Raw genomic sequence first — 23,628 nt, forward strand, 5'->3', positions numbered from 1 at the left:
TATTCAGCCAGGATTCAGCTCCCTCACACTTTAAAGTAATAATCTGGGACATTTTTTTTTATAAAAAGTAAATCTCTGTTTTGTTACTGTCTATTCCTGATTGCTACAACACAGCAACGATCCAACTATATCCAGTTCATAAATCTTTTCCACTGTCTGCTCTAAACAGCCGGTGTCTGGTAGCAATTTCTCCTCTTCTTTCTTTCCCTTCTCTTGTTTGGAATAAAAAAGAAGAAGAAGAACTGGGTAGTTAGCATGAGCAGCGATAGCCGCCATGACTGAACAGACAAAGAGAAGAGAAACTCAAACTGCATCAACAGAAACTCCAAGCTCCGCCCACACTGTTTGATTGACAGGTGGAGTGTACTCTCTTGCCTCACTCACGCATCAGCTGACTCATGAAACAAATGAGCTGACCGAATGCAGCTGTGCTCATGCTGGTTGAAAACTCATATTGAAGCACAGTCTTTCACTTCAAACAATGGAAATATTCACTCGCTGTGTAGTAAAAAAAAAAAATAGTTAGCCTGCTGCCTCTGCTCCGGATCAATACGGATCAGTGGGTAAAATCCCTGACTGGGCAGAAATTCAGCCTTCCAGGATTCTCAGTCAATTTCCTTAATCAAACAATTAGTGGAAACATTAACCGGCGGCCACGCAGGCATTGATCTCTATTGATTGGACTAATGTGGTTTCTGTAATGCTAGTGGTGACAGAGCCACTTCGAAGGTCTTTATGCACATTATGGAAGCTAAACACAATACTAAAGGCTGATAATGAAGCAATAAGCCAACAGAGGCTTTACAGTGAAGTTAAAGGCTATAACAGGTGGAGTGAAACTATTCCAGCTGTTCTGAAATCGCTGTAAAATATGAGATCAAGTGGGTTATTGCTTTTATAAAACTGTTGTATTAAAATAAAGAGCGCCATGTACAGTAATTGATATTTAAATAATAATAATGAAGCAAGAATAACAACGCAATATCGGCTACTTCTTGAACAGTAGTTAAAGTGGTACCTAAGTGGCACATATTTTCAGTTAGTGTATTAATATTTAAATGAGCTATTATGGCTGGCAGGTGTGAGCTTATATATTCATTAGTATTTAAATTTACTCTTAATTTAGTCACAGGTGTGTGTTGATATATTATCATATTACATCAATAACAGCTATTTAAATTAACGGTTAATTTGGTCACAGATGTGAGTTTATATATTGTAATATTTTATCATTAATAGTTAAATGAACAGTTATGAAGTCACAGGTGCGCTTTTATGGGGTACTTTACAATCAGCCAATCAGAAATGAGGACAGACCTGCAGCGAGCCTACTTGGCCAAGACAGGAAAATACTTCTGTACTGTCCCTTTAAATATGAAAGAGAAGAAAAAGTTTAACAGACATGCGCACAACGTACAGTGGAGGACTAAATGCGTCAACTTGTTTTTGTCCCTTCTGCCTAGTTTACTGTTGCATGTGTTGTGGTTTATATGACTTGGTGAGTAACGGACGCTGTTAATTAAACTGAGACTCCCGTAATACAGACAGACAGACAGACTGGGAATAGATACCGACTCTTTTCTCCAGCCGTTATGTTCAACCTGAGTAAGTTTATGTCACTTAGAAAGAAAAATGAAAAGGCTGGAAAACGGTTATGGAGCAGAAGCTACGAATATTGATTAGCACTGAGCGAGTAACTCACAGTAAAGATCAATATAGTGCTCTTTTCATTAAGTTACATACATTAACTTGCTTGTTTTCTTTTAGAATGTGCGATTCGGTAATGGCAACTTAATTACGACGTACGCATTTTAAAAAGAAACATTTTTTTTGTGTTGTAACCGTGCTTGCAGTAACAAAGTAACGTAACGTCTGTGCGGAGGAATACATGGGCTTTGTTTGTATTTTGGAAACATTCCCAGCAGCAGAGTTACTGTACCAACTCATCCGCTGTTAATGCATTTCCAAATATGTAGCTCAGTCCCGGATGGTGTATGAGGAACAAGCATATCCGCCTATTATTATTACCCACACCCCCCTCCTTCCTCCCTCCTTCCTATTACTCAGCGGTCAAAAGTTTAAGCAATGATGAGCAGCGTCATTCTACCAGACTATAACCTCATTCACAAAGCAAAAAAATATATAAAAAATAAGTGCCTTATTTGTCAGAAATGGGTTTGAAAATGTATTTTAAAAGGTACGCACACACACAGGGAAATGCAGTATGTGAGCATGGAAACACACACACACACACACCTTTTCTTCAAAGCTGTATGTATCTGAGAGCTTTGGAATGAACTACCCAGACTACCGGTCCATTGTTAGTGCTGTTTATATTAAAGGAATAGTTCACCCAAAAATTAAAATTCAGTCATTATCTACTCATTCTCGTGCCAGTTCAAACTCGGGTGAGTGTTTTTTCTTCACACAACTTACCTGGAGTTCTCCAGGCTCGCTGCTGGAGGAGCTTTCTTCCAGTGAATGGGGAGTGAATGGGGAGCCGGACGTTCTGCTTCAAAAAGGGAAATAAATGTCCATAAAATGACTCCATAAAGCTTGTGTAGTATAATCAAAGTCTTCTGACGCCTGGCGATCGCTCTATGAGTCGGAAAAAAACGTAATTTGATCCATTATTTCTTGAAAATCGCTGGCATGAGAATGAGTAGATAATGACCCAAATTTACATTTTTGGGTGAACTATTCCTTTAATGCTGTTCTATGTAAGGACAGTGATGATGTTAATGTGTGACTCAGTGTTTTGTGTACAGTTGTGTGCTCATGTTTGTTTTCCTTGCACCTGGCTACAAGGAGAAATCCCCCTCGGGCCACAGTGAAGTCGAGCTGAGCTGAGCTGAAATTGAAGTGAAGTGAACCGGACCGCGCTGTCGCTTTCTGTCCCCGGAGCGGAGATGAACGAGGACGCATTCGAGGTCCCCGAGAGGACCGAGTACCGCTACCTGGTGCAGGAGGAGGGGGAGGAGGAGGTGCAGTACGTCCACCACAGGCACTACATCAGCCCCTTCCTGGTGCTGTCCCGCCGCTGCGTCTTCCTCCTCTGCCTGGCGGTGCTGTCCCTGCTCAGCCTGGCCGGCTACCTGGCCTACGTGGCCCAGACGCTGCCCGCCGGCCTCGCCCGGGTCTCCACCGCCTGCGGAGGCTTCCAGGGGCGACACGTGAGTTCACGCTCTGGGCACAGAGGAGGAGGAGGAGGAGGAGGAGGAGGAGGAGGGTGGCGATGGTGCCTTCGAGTTCGGAAGTCATAAATATGACCTGACGTGCGTTCCGAGTGCTTCTTGTGCGGAGAGCTACTTAGTGTTGCAGCGGCAGGATGGAGAGGGGGAAATGCACATCCAGCATGTAATTGATGCTTTCATTAATTTATTAGCTCAAAGTTGATGCTTACATCACTTTGACCCAGTGCCTGAATTGGACCAAAAAAAAAGGTGCCAGTACCCTAATTCAGCAGTTGCATGACATGAGCATCGCATGTGTCTTGGACGTATTTATATTTAAACGCATATCTTCGTAATATATCCCACTTCAAATGTATTTCTGTATGCATTTCATTACATACAAATATAATATTGCGTATATGCTACAATAAAACCAACTGAAAATGAAACAAGACTGCAGTCAGTTTAGCTGCAAAACAACTAGTCCTAACCTACCTTGCTGTAATAATATCAGAGAAAGATTACATCAGAGAAAGATTGCATACTTACAAGCATACAGAAGACTGATGCAAATAGACAGAGGCCAATATTGTCTTTATATAACTGACGGACAGAGCTGTCTGTGCTTTTTGGAGGCAGTGGCAACAAAGCAATATTAACCTTTTGTTGTTGACAGTCAGTATAAGAAACTAGTATTATGTAACTTTTTACGTACATTTATTCCTCCTTGGCGCAATAACATACCTTTCATTTGTGCTTGCACATCCTCTATTTTCTTTTCTCTCTCTATTGGCACCTGACCAGTAGTGTTGATTGGACATATTGGCGTTTGATTACCATGAATTTCTTCATGATTGACACTTTAACTTTTTAACTCAGTACCGGTGAGTACCGGCCCATTTCAGGCACTTCTGTTTCTTCGTGCTTTGCCCCGTCAACATCCATCTTATCAACTTATCATAGAAGATTCCAACTTTCACACTTGTTTTTACCACTTTGTGAATAACTACTCGTAATTGTGATAGATATGAACAGGCAGCGTTACTCTAATAGACAGGCTGATCCAGCCTTATGTCCCATAGGGGATGAAGAGGAGTAAGTAAAGTAAGTAAGACACTAGGGCTGAACAATTAATTGAAATTGTATCGAAATCGCAATGTGGCCTAGTGCAGGAGGCGCAATATTTGTTAAAGGCGAAATGTGTGTCAAAATACCATTTCAAATGAAATATTGTGGTGCTGCAGAGATGTCCTACACATCATATTCTCAGACTTTAGAAAACAGCTTTGTTTGGTACAGATCCCCGCAAAAATCACACCATAATCATTTTAATACGTTTTTCAGTTAAAATGAGAATAATGATGTGAAAATTATCATTCCCTCTAATATCGCAAATCATATCGCAATTACAATATCAGTCAAAATAATCGCAATTAGATATTTCTTCAAAATCGTTCAGCCCTATAAGACAGTGGTTCTCAATGTGGGGTCCGGGGACCACCAGGGGTCCTTGAGGGGGTTCCAGGGGGTCCCCCAGCAAATTGATGAATTGTTAAACTTCAGCATGATTTCATTTACAAGAAGTTAACACGATTAGAGAATGTAGAAGAATGACTGTTTTGATCATAGTTTCTCTGTTATCTCTCTACCTACAATACAGACAGTCATAGAATTCTGGACAAAATCATATCTGACAATAGAAATCTTCTCAGATTTCGGTCCAAGAGACAAAATCTCATCAACTGGGCGTCTGTGGCTCTAATGTGGACTAAATTAGGGGTCCTTGATATGAAAAAGGTTGAGAATCACTGCTATAAGACACTATGATCCAGATTAACAAAGATTGCGTTGCGCCTCAGTTGCTTGAGCTGAGAGCGCAAAGTTTTCATCTCATTCACTAAGAAATGAATGCAAATCAAGTTGTGGCACAAACAAGCCCTCAGAACGAGCGCTGTGTAAATTCATTTAACCCCTTCATCACCAGTTGAGAGCATAAGTCGCTGCTTCAGCTTTAAGACTTTAAGGCTGGCAACCTTGCGCCCTAAAGGCCCTTTATAATTGGAGCGTTCTCTGATTTGATTTGAGATTGTCGGATGGAAAAGCGTCTGCCCTACTTGTCTGACTTGCTGCTGTTGCCGCGGTGACAGCAGACAAACTCTTAGTGCCACCTTTCAAAAGATCTGATATGCACTGCAGTGATTTAGGAGAGTTGGTGTTTTTGAAGTTTCAGTGAATTTATTTTTTATACAAAACACACAATAAGACAAGGACACCCAGAGTTTTTCTTTCTTATACATTCTTTATACAAGCCTTCTCAAGCGGAGGCAGGTACCTGAGAAATAGAAAGCGGTCAGGGACTAAGCTGGGGTTTTACTACAGGCCACACAAAGCAAGAGGAGAAAACAAATGAGAGGAGAAGGGAAAGAAGGGTTGTGTTACTTAACAAGACAAGGCGCAGTCTCAATTTGCATGGCCCGGGCCTACAAATAACTGTTATGTGGGCAAAATAATGAGATTTACATATAATTTACATACGCACGACATACGCACGATCCTCTTAGATTTTGGATATGGTAATATGGTGATATGGCATAAGTGTCTTTTCCTGGTTTTAAAGGCTGCATTACAGTAAAGTGATGTCATTTTCTGAACTTACCAGACTGTTCTAGCTGTTCTATTATTTGCCTTTACCCACTTATTATATTATTATATCCACATTACTGATGATTATTTATCAATCATCTCATTGCGTAAATATTTTGTGAAAGCACCAATAGTCATCCCTACAATATTGTCACAATATCGATATCGAGGTATTTGGTTAAAAATATTGTGATATTTGATTTTGTCCATATCGCCCAGCCCTACTTACAGCTGAACATTTAGCCCACTTCGTAGAAAATACCGAGATATATATCGTGTATCGCCATTCAGCCTAAAAATACAGAGATATGATTTTTTGGTCCATATCGCCCAGCCCTACGCATGACCATGACAAGCGCAAAGAGGCTTTATTTTTCACGGTTAGTGAATAACGTTGCATCCAGATTTGGTCATTTTGGTGATATATAGTGTGCGCTTTTCCTCGTGCAAACCTCTAGTGAATCTGGGTCTATGAGTTTTTGCTTGATCCTATTGGCTTATTTAGTGTCGCTCTCAGTAAAATAACAGTGATTGTTATTCTCCTTTTGTAGAAAAATGGAGCCTACTCCTTCAAGGGCATGCCCTTCGCCGCTCCCCCGGTGGGCGAGCTGCGCTGGGCCCCGCCGGCCGATCCTCCGTGCGGGAAAGGGTTCGGAGACGCCGGCCGCTTCCGCAGCGTGTGCCCGCAGGTCCGCCCGCTGTCCGGCTCGGGGAAGGCGACGGGCCAGGAGAACTGCCTCTTCGTCAACGTGTGGACGCCCAGCCTGCGGCCTGAGGACAGACTGCCCGTCATGGTGTGGATCCACGGAGGCTACCTGCACATGCTCAGCGGAGGGGAAGAGGGCTACTCGCCCACGGAGCGGCTGGCCGCCGACACAGGAGTGGTTTACGTCAGCTTCAACTACAGGCTCAACGCCTTCGGCTTCCTGGCCCTGGAGGTGCTGAGAGAAGGTTCTCCCACCAACTCCTCAGGTCGGTCCCTGCTGCTGTTAACACACTTTGTTTTCTTTGGTTTCCACCATCTTGGAAAAGTTTTGCTTTGTTGCATTTTTGTGTTCGGTTTGTTTAGGTTCACACTGCCCAAATACAAGCAAACCAGGGCTTGTAAACTAAAGTCACATGACTCACAAAAAGCTTGTTTATTGGCTGTTTTTGTAACCTGTCATCCTGCAGTAGGGCTGGGCGATATGGTTGAAATCAATATCATGATAATCATAAGGTTTTTTCTCGATATCAGTATATATCACGATATGGTTCATGTATGCAAAATCACGTTAAATAATCAAATGAATGTTCGTCTCATTGAACCGAATGGTAATGTTAGGTGTGATGTCAAACAAAACAGAAATATTCAAATAATATTGCTACCATACCTCATTTTATCCGAGTTTTTAAGTCAAATTTGCTTGTCATCATCAATTTAGACAGCAGAAATGTGTGTCACGATATCAAAATATCTTCATATCATCACAATATGATTCCACTGAAAGACGATAAGCGATGATATTGAATTATCGCTCAGCCCTGTCAGGTTAGAGCTTTTGGTGGTGGAGGGGTTAAAACAAACCTGACTCCAGTCCCTGTAACTTTAGCTCAGCATGATGGACTTGTTTCTCTCTTCTTCTCTGGTGTTCATACCAGTTAAGAACACATGAAGAAATAGTTCATTTTGTTCTGCTACGCTTTCCAAGCATGAGGAACTGCTGGGTATCAGATGTCAACATCCGTCTCCTTCTACCCATAAAACCTCGAGGTTAAGAGTTGTTTCCTGTCGTGTTGGATTACGTTCTCACTCCTAACAAAACCACACAGCAGTTCTCTTGTTAGAGGACTGAGACTCTGAGACATTTTCAGGCGTCAAGGTGCCACCTGAGTTCAAATCACATTGTTCTCACCCGACCAAATGAACCCAACGAAAGGAGTAAACACTGCAGAGTCTGAATGAACCGCTCCAAACATGCTGGGTGTGAACGCAGCCTTAGAATCAAGAGACTGTTCAAGAAGTGCCAGGCAAGTTTATTTATGTAGCACATTTTGTACGCAAAGGCAATTCAAAGTGCTTTACACAAGGTATATAAAGACATTAGATAAGAAATACAGGATAATATAAAGATAAAGTGTAGAAGAAGAGAGAATAATTAAAGTTGTGTTAAAATGTTAATTAAAATGCATAAAAAAAAAACGAATCAAGATCAAGTTACAAAGGAAAAAGGTTTTTGATCTTATGTTAGACCACTGGAGTGTATTGTGTTGTGTTTAAGGAGTTATAATGGGCATGGTTGCCATTTTCTTACAAGCTATTTACCACTTCAATAGACCCTTAAAATATTCATAGTGTTTACATTGCACTCCCGGTCCTGTTGGCATGTTTAAAAGTCTGTATACCTTTCCATTAAGATATGAATACTTAATGAGTGTTAATGTGATTTACTGAGGTACCGTTTGCAGTTTAGTTGCCCGGCATGCTTTTCGGGACACATGCAAATTTTAGCGTGTTGCGTAAACAGACAGACCCTCCCGTAACCTTGATACGCGGTGACCCGTGAAAGCCGAGGCGTGCATGGCGTGACGCGCGGTGCGTGAATCCTTTCATCTTCCAGGAGCCGCCGCCGCCGCCGCCTCTCCCTCTCTCCACTTCTCCCGCACGCTCACATTTCTAATTTTGAATACTCCTAATTCCACATGCCCTATTTCCTCGTTCCCTCGGCTTGAAAACGAGTTAAATTTAGTTCCAAGCTTCCCAGAACAACGACAGTCCGTGGGTTTGTTTCTGACGGAGGAAATGGGGCGTCGGAAAATAAGGCCACATCGGCGCAGGTCCTCGTTGCTAATCGATGTGTCGTCCCCCCCCCCCCCCCCCCCTTCCCCCCCCCCCCACAGGGAACTATGGCTTCATGGACCAGATAAAAGCGCTGCAGTGGGTCCAGCAGAACATCCACGCGTTTGGAGGAGACCCGGGGAAGGTCACCATATTTGGACAAAGCTCAGGTATGAAAAGAATGAAAAGTACATGAAATGTGTTATTGGGCTCCGGTGGCACAGCCAAGTCTGCGAAACCTGCCATAAAACATTTATTATTTTCCAGCAGCAACCGGCTGTGATGAATGTGGTGCAGCTCTGATGGGCTTGATGGGGCACTAGAATTAAAGGGCAAAATGTTTAACTGGGATGTGATCTGGATTTTGGATTTTAATGAAACTCGGAGGGACGATTGTTCTGTGTGCTGTGAGAGGCCCGACCTACACCGACTGACACTAGGCTTGGCCCGATATTCGATATTGAAATATTGTGATATTCAATATAAAATATATACAGTATATTATATCATATCGAGGGCTTGGAGCCAAAGGGGCGTAAGTGCGTTATAGTAGATTTTACAGGAGAGCCAAAACAAATTTTGATTAAACTTGGATCAGCTGCTGTTACCACATACTAAGCACAATATTTTAACTTTTTGTGTTATAAGATTGAGCATTACTATAAAAACAATACTGCTACAGTTTAAGTTGAATTATATTTGTCAACTTTTTTAAAAATGGCAAAAGATTGAAATATGCCTTTTTGGCACAAACATTGTCCCAATACAGCCATGCAGAATATGGGCGTATGTAAATACACAATTGTAAAACACATTCATTTTAATACAAATCTAGCAATTACACTTCAATCAACACTGAAATATAAAACAAGATCAGAATGAATATCTTTATCTTGAAGTAATGCTTAGCAACTTTCACCAAGGCCTTTAAAATTGTAGGCTACATGGAACATATCAAATTGATTGATACATTTTTTCTCATTTTTTAACTAGTATATGATCTTTCAGACACCGCTGGTTGGATTTTGACAAAACTTGAGTGATGATGCATTTTTACAGTCTGTTTGGGTGTTTAAAAACATTACACTGCCTGGCCTGAGGGAGGCGCTATTATTAAAGGTCAAAATGTCACACTTTTTAAAGGCCATAACTGCCACACCCCTAATCTGACTTTGATAAAAACCTGGAGGAATGATGCATCTGCTTACTGCCTGCCTCACTCGCGTGGGACGACGATGTTGACTTGTCTTTAACGGGTCCGTGCCAGGCGGGACCTCGGTGTGGGCTCTGATGACGTCCCCCCTGGCGAAGGGTCTCTTCCACGCGGCGGTGGACATGAGCGGCTCCTACGTGTTGAACGCCACGCTGAAGCAGGCCGAGGCGGACAACCTGGTCTTCCTGAGGAAGACGGGCTGCAAAGACGCGGCCTGCCTCAGGAGGCTCTCTGCCAAACAGATTCTGCAGGTAGGGGACAAAAAGAAACACACTCACCCCCCTTGACTTTTTGCACGTTTTCTTGCACTAAAAAATGAGTTCAAATTAGTTGGATTTTTCATGTAAAATCTGGGCACAGTACTCACTCTTTCTGTCAAAGTGAAGTGGCAGTTAGTGGGATAAAGTTCCAGTAACAGAAAATATCTAGTTATAATAAAAGTACAATAGTCACTCTCTTTAAATTGTCTCATTGGAAAGATAATTTTCCAGGATTTCATAAAATATATTATTCATAATTCATCTTTAGGGCAGAGTGAGACATTTTGATAAACATTTCAAAATGTCTCTTACTTTAGCTTTATTAGGAGGAGATCTTCCACCAGGTCCAGGTGGTCCAGGTGATTTTACTGATTTTTTTTAATTTAAATACTGAGAAGTGTACCCTCTGTACTTTTATATATAGTGATGGAAGGATGTTTATTTTCTCTGAAAGTCCAGTGTTCCACCCTTACACTCTAAAAACCCATTAAGGTGTATTGAAAGGACTTGGTATAAGACGTCTTGTCAAGAAAGGCACAATTAGAGCAATTTTGAAAAGAACATGCATTCAAAATGTCTCACTATGACCAAAAGATGAAGCATGAATAATGCATGTTAGGAAATGAAGTTCTGAACTTTCATTTTCCAGTGAGACAATTAAGCTCTAGTCAGTAAAGGGATAACTACTGCACTTTAATGAACTAGATTTTTCTGTTATTGGAGTTTTGATACTGTTACATCAATTTGTTTAACTGCCACTCCGCTTTGATAGAAAAGAGAACTTTGCTCAGATTTTACACCAAAAATCCCCATTAGGCTTTTATTAAATATTGGATGTCGGCCAGTCAGTGTCACTCTGTAAAACCTGCAATGAAATTACTTTTTTTTTTTGCACATTTTAGTTTTTCATTTAGTTGTTAAATTAGAATAGAATAGAATAGAGAAGAATAGAATAGATTAGAGTAGAATAGAAAACTTAATTGTCCCACCAAGGCAGGAAAATTGTCTTTGGTCTCACCAATTACAACACAACATCACCTTCATGTGCATCACATCAATAAAACAAAAACATCACATCAGAATGATGTTGTTTTGTGTAAATTAATTCTTAATTTAAAAGCAGTAACGTTTCCCAGAGTTTCCCTTGTCATTGAACAGGTGTGGTGGGTCTCACTCTGCCTTAAAGAGCTGCTGACACTAAAAGAAATTCATCAGTCTGGTTTCAGTGTACAGTTTTAGTGTCCCATGATGCTCTAAATCAGTGGTTCTCAACGTGGGGTCCGGGGACCACCAGGGGTCCTTGAGGGCGTTCCAGGGGGTCCCCAGCAAATTGATGAATTATTAAACTTCACCATTATTTCATTTACAAGAAGTGAACACAGTTAGAGAATGTAGAAGAATGACTGTTTTGATCATAGTTTCTCTGTTATCTCTCTAACTACAATACAGATAGTCATGGGATTCTGGACAAAATCATATCTAACAATAAAAATATTCTCAGATTTGGGTCTGAGAGACAAAATCTCATCAAATGGGGGTCTGTGGCTCTAATGTGTGCAAAATTAGGGTCCTTGATATGAAAAAGGTTGAGAATCACTGCTCTAAATGCTGCTTCAGAGGCTTTTCCACCCTGACAAGAAAACAATTCTGGGGAAAACACTGAGTGCTTCGAATTCTTTGGGCATAAATATTAGTATCGGCTCTCATAAACCCATACTGGTCCCATACTTCACCCTCCCAGGCCGTCCCGTGGCAGGAGTACCCGTCCTGGGCGGCAGACGACCTGACGGACCTGCCCACCAGAGGGCGTTTCGTGGGCCCGGTGGCGGTGGTGGACGGCTACGTGCTGCCGGCCCCGCCCTTTGAGACCTGGGAGATGGGAGGAGAGTACAGCGACGTTCCCTTCCTCATCGGGACGACGGAGCAGGAGGCGGACTTCAGGTGAGCGCTCCGCCCCCCCCCCCCCCCCCGCTCCGCACTCGTCACCGTCAGCTGATGCTGTAACGCAACTGTAATGAGCCTCTGTGTTCCCCCTGCAGCCCGCCGTCTGAAAACATCTCTATGTGGACGTGGGGAGATTACGAGTGGTTTGTAACAGGTAAGGGCTTCTGACAGTTCAGTCTGACAGTAAAGGCCGGAGCGATATATTGTATAATAATATCGATGTCATGATATGAGACTAGATATCGTCTGGGATTTTGGTTATATGTTAAATAACTTAAACGTCACTTCTTCCTGGTCTTAAAGGCGTTACAGTGAAGTGATGCAACTTTCTGAAATGATCAGCCTGTTCTGGCCGAGTAAAATGAACCATGATTGGCTTTATCTGCTCATCATATCCACATTACCTATTATTGATTACACATTCTTTGGGCATAAAAATTGTCAAATTTCAAGATAATAATAATAATAATAATAATAATAATAATAACCTTTATTTGTATAGCACCTTTCATACACAACATGCAGCTCAAAGTGCTTTACATCAATAGAAGGCAGATAAAAACGGCCGATAAAAGACAGATAAAAAGATAAAATTCATATAAAAGAACAAGCAAAATGCATTGCATTAACATAATCAAACCAAGTAAAATAGAGAGATAAAAGAACACAACAAATAATCACACTTTTAGATGCACATTGTGAGTGAACCCATATGTTTTTCTGTAATTTTCTTTTCCCCTGTCCTTCCTGATTCTACTCTTGATCTGAGAATCATGGATTCTCCTCTTGGTCAAAAACCTCACCATCCACAGATGGATGAGAATCATACAGGGTAAAGATCTGTCCCCCCCACATATAGTGTTCACTCGTGCAAGTAAGCATTACCCAGACAAGACCAATGAAAATTCATACTTGCCCGTGTCAGCTCTGTCGGGATCCTGAACAGAAACAGTTAAAATGAAGGCTGTTTAAAAGCTAAGCTGAAAAGAGAAGTTTTTAGCAGTCGTTTGAAAATGCTTACAGAGCCCGCCTCTCTAATATTCTTTGTCAGGGTGTTCCACAGTTTAGGAGCAGAGTTAAAAAAGGCCGCATCCAAACCAGCAGTAGAAGACCTGAGGCTCTTGATGGAATGTAGAACAGCAGGGATTCTGTAATGTAGGCCGGTCCTAAGCCATTAAGAGCTTTGTATACAAGTAAAAGAACTTTAAAATCTTTACAATTCACCATCTTTAAAGATGTTGAATATCAGCACAAAAGGTAGGAAAACTACCTACTTATATCTCCAACCTTTTATCCTATCATACCGGCAACCATAACACTAGATCCACTAATCGGTTCTTTTAAATGTCCCCAGGGTGCACTCAGAGCTTGGTAAAACCGCTTTCTCCTTTTATGCACCTTGGGCATGGAATGAGTTGCAAAATACCATTGCTTTAGAAGCACTCCCTTCTTTGAATACTTTTAAAGGTCTTTTACAAACTGCCCTGAAGGAAAAATGTTGCTGTTTTATATAACCTTGACTCGAGATGGACTGTGTTACGGATATTACGGATATGAAAGCACGAATACTCATCCCCAAAATATCGTCATATTATCGATATCGAGGTATTCTGTCTTAAAATACTGTGATATTTGATTTTGTCAGTATCGCCCAGACATGGAACTTTTTGGGAGTTTTGTCATTTTACCCAATATGTGACGAGAGGATTGGCGCCGAAATCATCTCTATGTCTCGCTCTGTCCGGTAGATCGCTCTGTCCGGTGCTCATGCTAACGCTTTAGCATACAGTGTGTTAAAGGTCCAGTGCAATGAGAAGTGCATTTCAAATTATGAGAACTGTCAGCATTGCGGAAATTTGACTAACAGCCTTTTGAAAAAGTCTCCCTCTGGTTTCAGCAGAATCAAACAGATTTAGAATTTCCATCTACTTCCTGGTGTAAATGATGTCACCTACACCCAGGTTTTAATGAATGCTCTGATTGGTCGACAGTATGCATAGTTAATGAGGTATCCCGTAGTCTGTCAGACAATAGCCAGCCAGCTACTTGCCAAAGTTGCCAAAATCTCCTTCAGTCTTCAGCTCTGACTCAGTCCTGCAAGCTTTGTTCCATCTAACCATCAAAAACTGAAAAGGACGGGGTTCTTACGCAGGTCTGGAAAGTCTGGAAAAGTATTAAAAATGAATTTGATCATTTCCAGGTCTTGAATAGTTTGGGAATTTGAAAAAAATGTCTGGAAAAGTATGGAAAATGTTGCGGTTCAGGTCCGATACACACATAATTCTAGCTTTTATGTTGTTGTAGAGCCACTTTGAGTCCACATTTTTTGTTGATGTGAAGAATAATGTTCAGATAGAGGGACGCTCTTATTACCCAGCTGCTGTCAGCATGCATTATATCAAATACCCACCAAAATCAAATCCGGTCAAGAACATAGGGTCTGGGAAAAATATGGAATTTTAAAATGGAAACCGTGTAGGAACCCTGCCAATCATCTCACATATTCTGATATTTGTGGCTGTGAAGAACAATCTTCATCTATACAGTGATATGAGCTAGTTAGCAGGGGCAAGATGTCTATCTGCGTAAATCATATTGAACACCAGACAAAATCTTCAAAAACAAACCAAGGTCTGGAAAAAGTATGGAATTTTTTAATTGAAAATGTGTAGGAACCCTGAAAGAAAATGATGCTCATTGTGTTAGAAATCAACATCAAACTTTTCCTGAGTTGAAATCATTGCACTGGATCTTGAAGTCACTGTAGGCGATGAGCATTGTGAGTGAGGAAATAAGGTGAGGTGAGGTGATAAAGTGAGGAAATAAGGCTCTAGGGCTGGTGGTTAGTTGGTAAAATAGAGAAAAATAAAACGCCCTGTGGAACTACTTTCAGTGGCGGAACATCTCTCTTCTCTCTTCCCAGACTCTGAGCGTAACTTGTTTTGTTTACGCTGCATACACACCGGACAGATCCCTTAGATCATCAAATCAAAAGGTCTCCTCACTATACCTATGTAGAATAAACTCTAAATCAGCTTATGGTGCCTTCAGTCATTATGGTCCTACTCTCTGGAATTCTCTACCACATGAACTAAGGTCTGCTACAACAGTATCTTCTTTTAAAAGCAGACTAAATCATATCTCTTTTCGCAAGCTTTTAGTTAGGTTGAAGTGTGTGTGGTTAACAGGTACACTTTTATTTTAGAATCAGTATTATTACTATTATTCCCTTTTTAATAATAATACCTTCTTATCTTACTCCTTTTTATTGTAATACCTTCTTATCTTATATGTTTTTATCTTTTTTTTTTTACATGTTTTTAGATATGTAATACCTTCTTATATGTTCCTGTCTTATATGTTTTTGTCATGTATGATCTTTGCCTATTTTTTGCTTTTTATTTTGAAGCACATTGAGTCTACGCCTGTCATATGAAATGTGCTATATAAATAAACTTGACTTGACTACAGAGGAGGTGAGTGAAGTGAGCCGGACAGCTAAAGTTTTTTTGTGCTGTTGATTTGTAACAGACTTCACTAACGATGAAGATTGAGGTTTTGTTTTCAGAAGTCATGAATCTGCAGGATCTGTAGAATAACAACCAATACCAAATTTGGATTATTAAATTACCGGACTGTCTTAATACTTTGGGTAATGCTAGTTGCTTACGATTCCTGGACACACTGCGTGCTAAGTGCCCCCCCCCCCCCCCCCCCCCCTCCCCCTCTCTCAGATAAACTCAGCACCTTCAGCGAGGATCTGCCCAAGAAGGCGTTGAAGCTTTACCCCAGCTCGTCCCCGTGTCCCACCAGAGACCGCTGTCCGGAGCGGGCCTACACCACCATGGTGTCCGACATGAGGGTCACCTGTCCCAACAACGACCTGGCCCGGAGGGCTGCAGGTACGCTCCTCCTGTGGGACACGCGCCGCGCAGAGGGGTGTCCCATCGTAAAACTCATTGAATCTGTGATAGATTTTTTTCAAATTCCATACAGTCTTCTGCAGAGATTAAAAAGAGACTTAATTCCTGTTTTTTTTGTTTGAAGTCATAAGAGTGTCGGCGACCCGCATTTCCATGAAAAAAAAAACAAAAAAAAAAACGCTCCGCATGTGCACACAGGATGTATTGGAGGTGATGTGAACACAGTTTGGCTACATGTATTGATTGATTGATTGATTGATTGATAATTTTTATGTCCAACATGTAAAAAATAAAAAAACATAAAAACAAAACAAGAATAACAATAAGATGAAATAAACAATAAACCTATACAACAAACTCAATAAACAAATACTCATAAACGAATAAACTAATGAACTAATAAACATAATTTAACAAACAATAAACCTATACAACAAACTCAATAAACAAATTCTCATCAACAACACAAATTAAATATTACATGTTCGAAAAGGAGTAGGAAGAAGTATACACTTATTTTTTCCTACCCCTTTCTCAACTACTCATCCATAAACTCATATATACAATTTATAAACAACTGTCCCAATTCTAAGTTCAACCCAAATATCCACCCAATGTCAATAAAATAAAACTAAACCTTTAACATAACCCTTCCCCATCCATATACCTCTTAAACATTTTTTTTTTTGTATATCTCCTTGATGTATACATATGGAATGTAGCCGAGCCTGCAAAGCACAACACTGGGGTTTCAGAATAGCTGGCAGTGCGTTGCCATTTCTCTCCTGACAGCAGCAGCTAACGCTCTGTCTGCCTCCATGCTGTACATTAGCCAGTTAGCAGAAAGCCGATGTTACAAGCAGTTTTGCTGTGAATAACAAAACCTTGCACCCTTCTCTCTCTCTCTCTCTCTCTCTCTAGCTGCCAGTTTTTGTACATAAGGTTGCATTCTCTGTGCAGCAGAAAAGCTGCCTAATTTAGATTTTGTGCCTCTAGGGTTTGTTAAAATTGCTCCATGGGGTACGAGGCGAGGCTCTGAGTAAACTGACATTTAGCTGTTGTGATGGGCAATTGCAGGGCATTTTGGGTGATTTTCTGCATGGCTCATTGGCTATTTTTATGTTCCGCAACCTGTTTTCTGTGGAAAATCTCCATGGTGGCAGAATCCTGGTGGGAGGCTAATTATGGTCAGGTTTCTGATGGTTCATAGCAACATTTGTAGAATGAAATTGACAATAGCCAATATTTTATGCTGAAATTCAACCATTTTCATGCCAAAAAAGTACAAGGTTTCAGTGTGTTACCCCAGAATTTTAGTCTTGTCAGGGTGGGAAGTCCTCAGAAACAGCATTAAGTCCATCATAGGACACTAAAAGTCCTTAAGGCAGGGTGACCCACAACACCTATTCAGTGGTGGGTGAAACTTTGGGATGATTTAGTCTGTTAAATGAAGAATTAATTTACAAAGAACATAATTGAACAATTATGAAATGACAAATAAATGAAATGAACAAATAAATGAAATGTGCAAAGAAAATCAAATTTCACAGTTTTTACAGTGATCGGTGGATGACATGACAGATATCAGATATTAAATGCAAGGCCAATATCAGCAAACCCATATATCTGTCTAACCCTACATTCTACAGATATGTATAGGTGAAAAAGTTGATGTCACACAGTATTCATCACTATTTTGAGTTGTTGTTGTTGTTTGGCGATATCATAATAAGCGTCTCCCTGTCCCCAGCGGCCCTGCACAGTCCTGTGTATCGCTATGTGGTGACACACACGCCGTCCGCCGCCGCCAACGCCTCGGGCGCTCTGGTCCCGTTCCCCGCCCGCTTCTCCTTCCACTGCCTGGACGCCGTGGCTTTCTTCGGGGGGCTGGGCTCTGTGCTGGGGAAGCCGCTCTCCCCTCAGGACGAGGACTTCCAGGATCTCTTCACTCGCCACCTGGTCCACTTCGCCAAAGAGGGTGAGGATGCTTCCCACCGCCGTGTGTGTGTGTGAACTTCCATTTTCCGAGTTGGCGTTATGGTCCAGCGCAACGAGAATGGCATTTCTCAATTTAATGGTAAAATGTAACAAAGGACCTGTTAAAGACCCCATGAAACAACATCTTTACTTCCTGGATTTGATGCATTTCCCTGTTGAAACAGTCTAAACCAGTGCTTCTCAAACTCCAGACTAGGGCTGAACAATTAATCAAAATTTTATCGAAATCGCAATATGGCCTAATGCAATTTTCAAATTGCAGGAGGCGCAATATTTGTTAAAGGTGAAATGTGTCAAAATAGCATTTTAAATGAAATATTGTGGTGCTGCAGAGATGTCCTGGCCTACACATCATATTCTACAGACTTAAGAAAACATCTTTGTTTGGTACAGATCCCCGCAAAAATCACACCATAATCATTTTAATATGTTTTTCAATGAAAATGAAAATAATGATTTAAAAATTATCATTCCCTCTAATATCGCAAATCATATTGCAATTGCAATATCAGTCAGAATAATCGCAATTAGATATTTTTTCAAAATCGTTCAGCCCTACTCCGGACCAAGGTCCAGATCTGGACCGAACTACAAATCAATCCGGACCGGAGCTTGTGTCACATTAGACATAAGTTAATGTAACGCACAAAGAGTAATGTCATTGCTAGGCCTCTAAGTTATGTTATGGACAAGTTATGGACATTGATTTATGTCAGTGTGTTTTACTGGCATTCATAAGTGGACCTTTAATAAAAAAAAGTTTGAGAACCCCTGGTCTAAACCAATGGAATATGAGTCGTTTGATGGGAGGGGTGCAGAGGGGCGGGGCTCTTCTGATGGTTTGAATTAGAGCTGCAACGATTAATCGATTAGTTGTCAACCATTAAATTAATCGCCAACTATTTTGATAATCGGTTTGAGTCATTTTTTAAGAAAAAGAAGTCAAAATTCTCTGATTCCAGCTTCTTAAATGTGAATATTTCCTGGTTTCTTTCCTCCTCTATGACAGTAAACTGAATATCTTTGGGTTGTGGACAAAACAAGACATTTGAGGACGTCATCTTGGGCTTTGGGAAACACTGATCCACATTTTTCACCATTTTCTGACATTTTATAGACCAAACAACTAATCGATTAATCGACAATGAAAATCACCATTAGTTGCAGCCCTAGTTTGAACTGAGTCAGTGAATTGATGTCAGTGTAGTTCACATTGCACTGCACCTGTAAAGTCGGTGTGTGGTGTGTCTGCTGCACACTGTTCTCTGTGCTGTAAACTGCTGCTGCAAACTGGATGTCTATTGTATTGTTGAGCCAAACAGCATTAGTATTACCAAGGGAGGTCAGTAATTAGATTTTGCCCAAACACACAGGTAGTTTCAGTCGGTCATCTGGACGGTAAAACGCTTCACTGGGGGATCTTGGTAATCCAGGTAGACGCTACGCGATGCCACCGCAGCAGCTCCTGCTCTCTTTTTCCAATATTTCCTCTCTTTTTCTTGGCACCAAAGCGCACTCTCTCCTCCATTTAAGGCTTATTTTCTATTCTCTATGTGTGCTTATATTCCTTTTTGTTTTCCCCCTGCTGAATCCTATTACTTTTGCCGCTGCGACGGCCTAATCTCCCCACAGGGATCAATACGAATTCCATCTAATTTAAAGAGATCCCGCTCTACCCCGCCACTGACATTATGGGCCTTTGTAATGGAGATGCTGGGTTTGCAAGCCAGTAATTGCGCGAAACACCAGATGCAGACGAGATTAAAATGACCCCAGGATATCAGAGTTAACCCACGATGCAGCAGGTAATTCCAGCTGTAATTTGAACCGGGGTAGACGGAGAAAATCACAGATATCCTCGATCTGGACGGGATGAAATTCCTGCGGCGGTGAGGGAAAAACTACCGTTCGCTTGGTAATGCTGTGACATAATGATGCTGATGTGAGACTGGTTGGTTTAATACCGTAATTTGCGTTGGGCAAATGTTGTTAGATTATTTACCGGTGATGATATTTTGGTAGAGATGAGGATGCAGACGGCAGAAGCATCGCGAGGGCCAGGAATTTGATTTGATTCAGTCAGCTGGATGGGAAAATCGCTGACTGGGGAACTGTCCAACTGTGCTGATCCAAAAAAGATTCTGTCTGAAATTACTGACTGTATTTTGAGTTAACTCTGAACACTTCATCACAAAGTCAAGTCACATGACTCAAGTCAGACTCGAGTCACAGTTTTAATTGCTTGAGACTTGATGCATGAAGAGAAGACTTGAGACTTGACTTGACTTGGGTTCTGGTGACTTGGGACTTGACTCTGACTTGTACTCTGATGACTTGAAAAGGTTTCTAAAGTCTTGACTTGAGATCTTGTGTTTGTGTAAATGACTCAGATTGAAAGTGATGAGATTTGTTCCAGCAGATGACTGAATCTAAATTCTGTTTGTATGGAATGATTGAATGTATTGAAGTTGAAAGTGATTATAGAAATCAAACTCATGATGATTTTTATCCTATTAAAACCATATTGCATTGAAAAGTCCTAGATATTTAGTTTTCTTTAAGATATGAAATTGATACTGGACTCTTGATTTGTTCTGACTTGACTTGCTGTTCTACATTTAGACTTGAGACTTGACATTAATGACATGGACTTGACTTGGTAATCTACATCTAGACTTGGGACTTGACTTGAGACTTGTACCTCAAGACTTGAGACTGACTTGGGACTCGAGCCAAGTTGACTTGGTCACACCTCTGCAAAATAAGTCCTGGAATGCACTGAATGCACTGAGTATTTGAGGGTGGATCTTTCCTTTAAGTCCTACTCTCCTTCTCTCCTCCAGGTAAAATGGTGGATCAGTGGCCAGAATACCCAGCGGCCACTGCTCTCCTGTCCCACAGCCTGTCGGTGGACCAGAACTACTCGGACGAACGGTGCCAGCTGTGGCGGGACAACGGCTTGTACGCTTACGCCTGGGTCAACTGAGCACACCGCCGGGTCTAGCCGACCGCTCACCACTAGACTTTATCCAACCAGCTACTTCCATCCACTGAAGTGACGCTCCACAGAGCCTGAGGAGCCTCTGCGTCTGAGGAAGTAGTTTGAAGGAAGAACTTTACATGAAGACAGTGAAGACCAAACTGAAGAATGGCAGAGACTGGACTGTGTGGGCCTGGCTGTGTGAAGGAGATTCAGTATTTGTGAAGGATTTTGAAGGGAACGAAAGGGATAGTTTGCTAGATTAAAGGAAAACACTACCAGTTAAAAGTTTGGACCCACCTGAATGAATGTTTTTCATTCTCTTAAAGCCATTTTCATCTAAAGGCTTCTGCTTAAATGCTTGAAATTAGTTTCTTAGACAAATATAAATAATGAAGTTGATCCTATGTATGAATTTCTTTCCAAAGCCTTTGACTTTCCAACAAGGCAAAGGGGCGGCTACTTTAAAGAATCTAAAATATAAGATGGTTTTGATTTGTTAAACACTTTTTTGGTCGCTGCATAATTCCATTTGTGTTATGTCATAGTTTTGATGTCTTCACTATTATTCTGTAGAAAATAGTAAAAATAAAGAAAAATGTGGTGTGTCCAAACTTTTGACTGGTAGTGTAGTTCACTCAAAAATTTAAATTCAGTCATCATCTAATCCCCTTCATGCCAGTTGAGACAGGTGAAGTTTGTTTGTTACAACTTATAATATAATAATAAAACTTTATTTTTATAGCACTTTTCTTAACAAAGTTACAAAGAGCTTAACAAAAATAATAAAAAAAAACAACAATTAAAAACAAAAGAAAAACAAACAGATGAAACAGAGGGGAATAAAATGAAGTGACCCAAAAATATAGACTGTCAAAAGTGGAATAATAAAACACAGCAACATATCAAACATTCATAAAAGCTTTCCGATAGAAGAATGTTTGAAGAAGACAGAACTTCACAGCAGCCTTCTCCAAAACAGCTGAAGTCAATGGGGTCCGGTTCTGTAGAAGTTCCAAAAACAGCAAAAACATGAAAATTAAAATAGAATTACTCCATACAGCTCATGCAGCATAATCCGAGTCATCTGAAGCCAAACGAATGGCACTATGACAGGAAAAGACCGATATTTACTGCATTATGTATCTCAGATATTCATTACAGCCACTGAGGTTGAACTATTCCTTTTAAAATAGAGTGCTAGGTGTCAAGTCCCATCTATTGGAAGGTGACCCCATATTGACTTCAGTATTGATTTTTAAGCACATTGAAATTTTGCACCGTTCACTTATGGTTTTTACTGCAGGACTGAGTGCAAAAGCAACATTTATTTCCACTTTCAGTTTGCACACCTTTGAAATTGTCAGTAGTTTGACAGTATTGACAAAATATATTTTTTACACTAATGTCCATAAATGCCTCATGTATCTTAATTCCAAGTTAGGGAAAAACTGCAAGTGAGAAGAAGGGAATGTGAGAATGATGGCGATTATTTTTTTCCAAGTCATTGTTAGTATTATTTTGCTGTGAATGTGTCAGTTATAGGATGTTTTGCATATGTGAAGCACTGCTGTTTGCACTAAGTCTTTAACAGAACGCTTGCCACTAAATGTATTCATAAGGTTTGATGTGAAGGTATTTGTTTTTTACATGTATTTGTTTTTTTTATTATTTTTCTAAACTATTGCACAAATGCACACATTTATTGTTGGTTCAGCCAAGCCAAAATTAACAAAGCTTCTATCAGTGGTGGAAGAAGTACTGAGATCTTTTACTTCAGTAAAAGTAGCAATACAACAATGTAAAGATACTCCATTACAAGTAAAAGTCCTGCATTCAGAATCTTACTTAAGTAAAAGTACATAAGTATTGGCAGCAAAATGTACTTAGAGTATCAAAGTAAACGTACTCATTATGTAAACTGTCCCCATTTAGAGAGTTATATTTTTCATAAATTTTTGGAATATTAATACTGATTTATTGACATACATGTACATGTAAGCAGCATTTTAAAGTTGTCAACGTGAAGCTAATCTTAACAATTTAGCTATACTTTTGGGTAGTCTAATCTATAACAATGCTATTTTATAGTTATTTTATAAAGATGATGAAATGTTTTAAATATAAAATATTGATCTGAAAAGTAACTAGTAACTATAGCTGTGAAATAAATGTAATGGAGTAAAAAGTACAATATTTCCCTCTAAAATGTAGTGGAGTATAAGTACAAAGTAGCATAAAATGGAAATACTCAAGTACCTCAAAATTGTACTTAAGTAAATGTACTTACTGTAGTTACTTTCCACCACTGGCTTCTACAACATGATACATCTAGTCACATGTTTTTTACCATTATCACTCACACTTGATTCAAGTCTGTTCAAAGCAGTAACACCATTTGAATTAGAACAGCGAACTCAAGTTGAACACACACTTTTAAATTTGCCTCATGTCAGCATCCCTCCTGTCTGTCTGTGAGAGTGAGGACAAATACACACATCACTCCATTAAAAGGTGTAAATGGAAGTATTAACACTAATCATGTTTCTTAATCAAACTTATTTCTACTTTGTTTTAACCGAATCATAGTTCTCGTTTGTTGTTTGATCATCTTCAGCCTCCTGTGAGATCTGTATTCCTTTTTTACTTCTGCTTGATTTGTACTCAGGTGACATG

At 40.4% G+C, this 23,628-nt stretch overlaps 1 protein-coding gene across 3 annotated transcripts; it reads left to right on the forward strand.

Annotated features, from left to right (window-relative positions):
• The first annotated feature begins 1,439 nt into the window (after window positions 1–1,439).
• On the forward strand, window positions 1,440–23,265 carry LOC139639781 (para-nitrobenzyl esterase). Of its 3 annotated transcripts, none has more exons than XM_071513930.1 (10): window positions 1,440–1,498; window positions 2,809–3,173; window positions 6,368–6,788; window positions 8,697–8,804; window positions 9,902–10,098; window positions 11,849–12,048; window positions 12,147–12,205; window positions 15,786–15,953; window positions 17,725–17,952; window positions 20,816–23,265. In XM_071513930.1, exons 2-10 carry the CDS (start codon window positions 2,910–2,912, stop codon window positions 20,956–20,958), a joined length of 1,788 nt encoding a protein of 595 aa, XP_071370031.1. In that variant the 5' UTR covers window positions 1,440–1,498; window positions 2,809–2,909; the 3' UTR covers window positions 20,959–23,265. The 3 variants fall into 3 exon arrangements, with proteins under 3 accessions (XP_071370031.1, XP_071370030.1, XP_071370033.1); XM_071513929.1 differs by having other exon boundaries at window positions 1,490–1,605; XM_071513932.1 differs by lacking the exon at window positions 15,786–15,953 and having other exon boundaries at window positions 1,490–1,605.
• Window positions 23,266–23,628: the final 363 nt, after the last annotated feature.

Source organism: Centroberyx affinis, unplaced genomic scaffold, assembly GCF_046629955.1.
Source record: "Centroberyx affinis isolate AG114_WGS23_722 - 3 ecotype Tasmania unplaced genomic scaffold, CSIRO-AGI_Caff_v1 ptg007686l_1, whole genome shotgun sequence".
Classification (NCBI taxonomy): domain Eukaryota; kingdom Metazoa; phylum Chordata; class Actinopteri; order Beryciformes; family Berycidae; genus Centroberyx; species Centroberyx affinis.

What these genes read in the sequence shown, in the direction of transcription:
- LOC139639781 (XM_071513930.1), top strand. Translation starts at nt 2,910, where the DNA reads ATGAACGAGGACGCATTCGAGGTCCCCGAGAGGACCGAGTACCGCTAC. An exon ending in GAGCAGGAGGCGGACTTCAG is followed by an intron (nt 12,049 to 12,146) that starts GTGAGCGCTCCG and finishes TTCCCCCTGCAG; the next exon opens with CCCGCCGTCTGAAAACATCT. An exon ending in GGTCCACTTCGCCAAAGAGG is followed by an intron (nt 17,953 to 20,815) that starts GTGAGGATGCTT and finishes TCTCTCCTCCAG; the next exon opens with GTAAAATGGTGGATCAGTGG.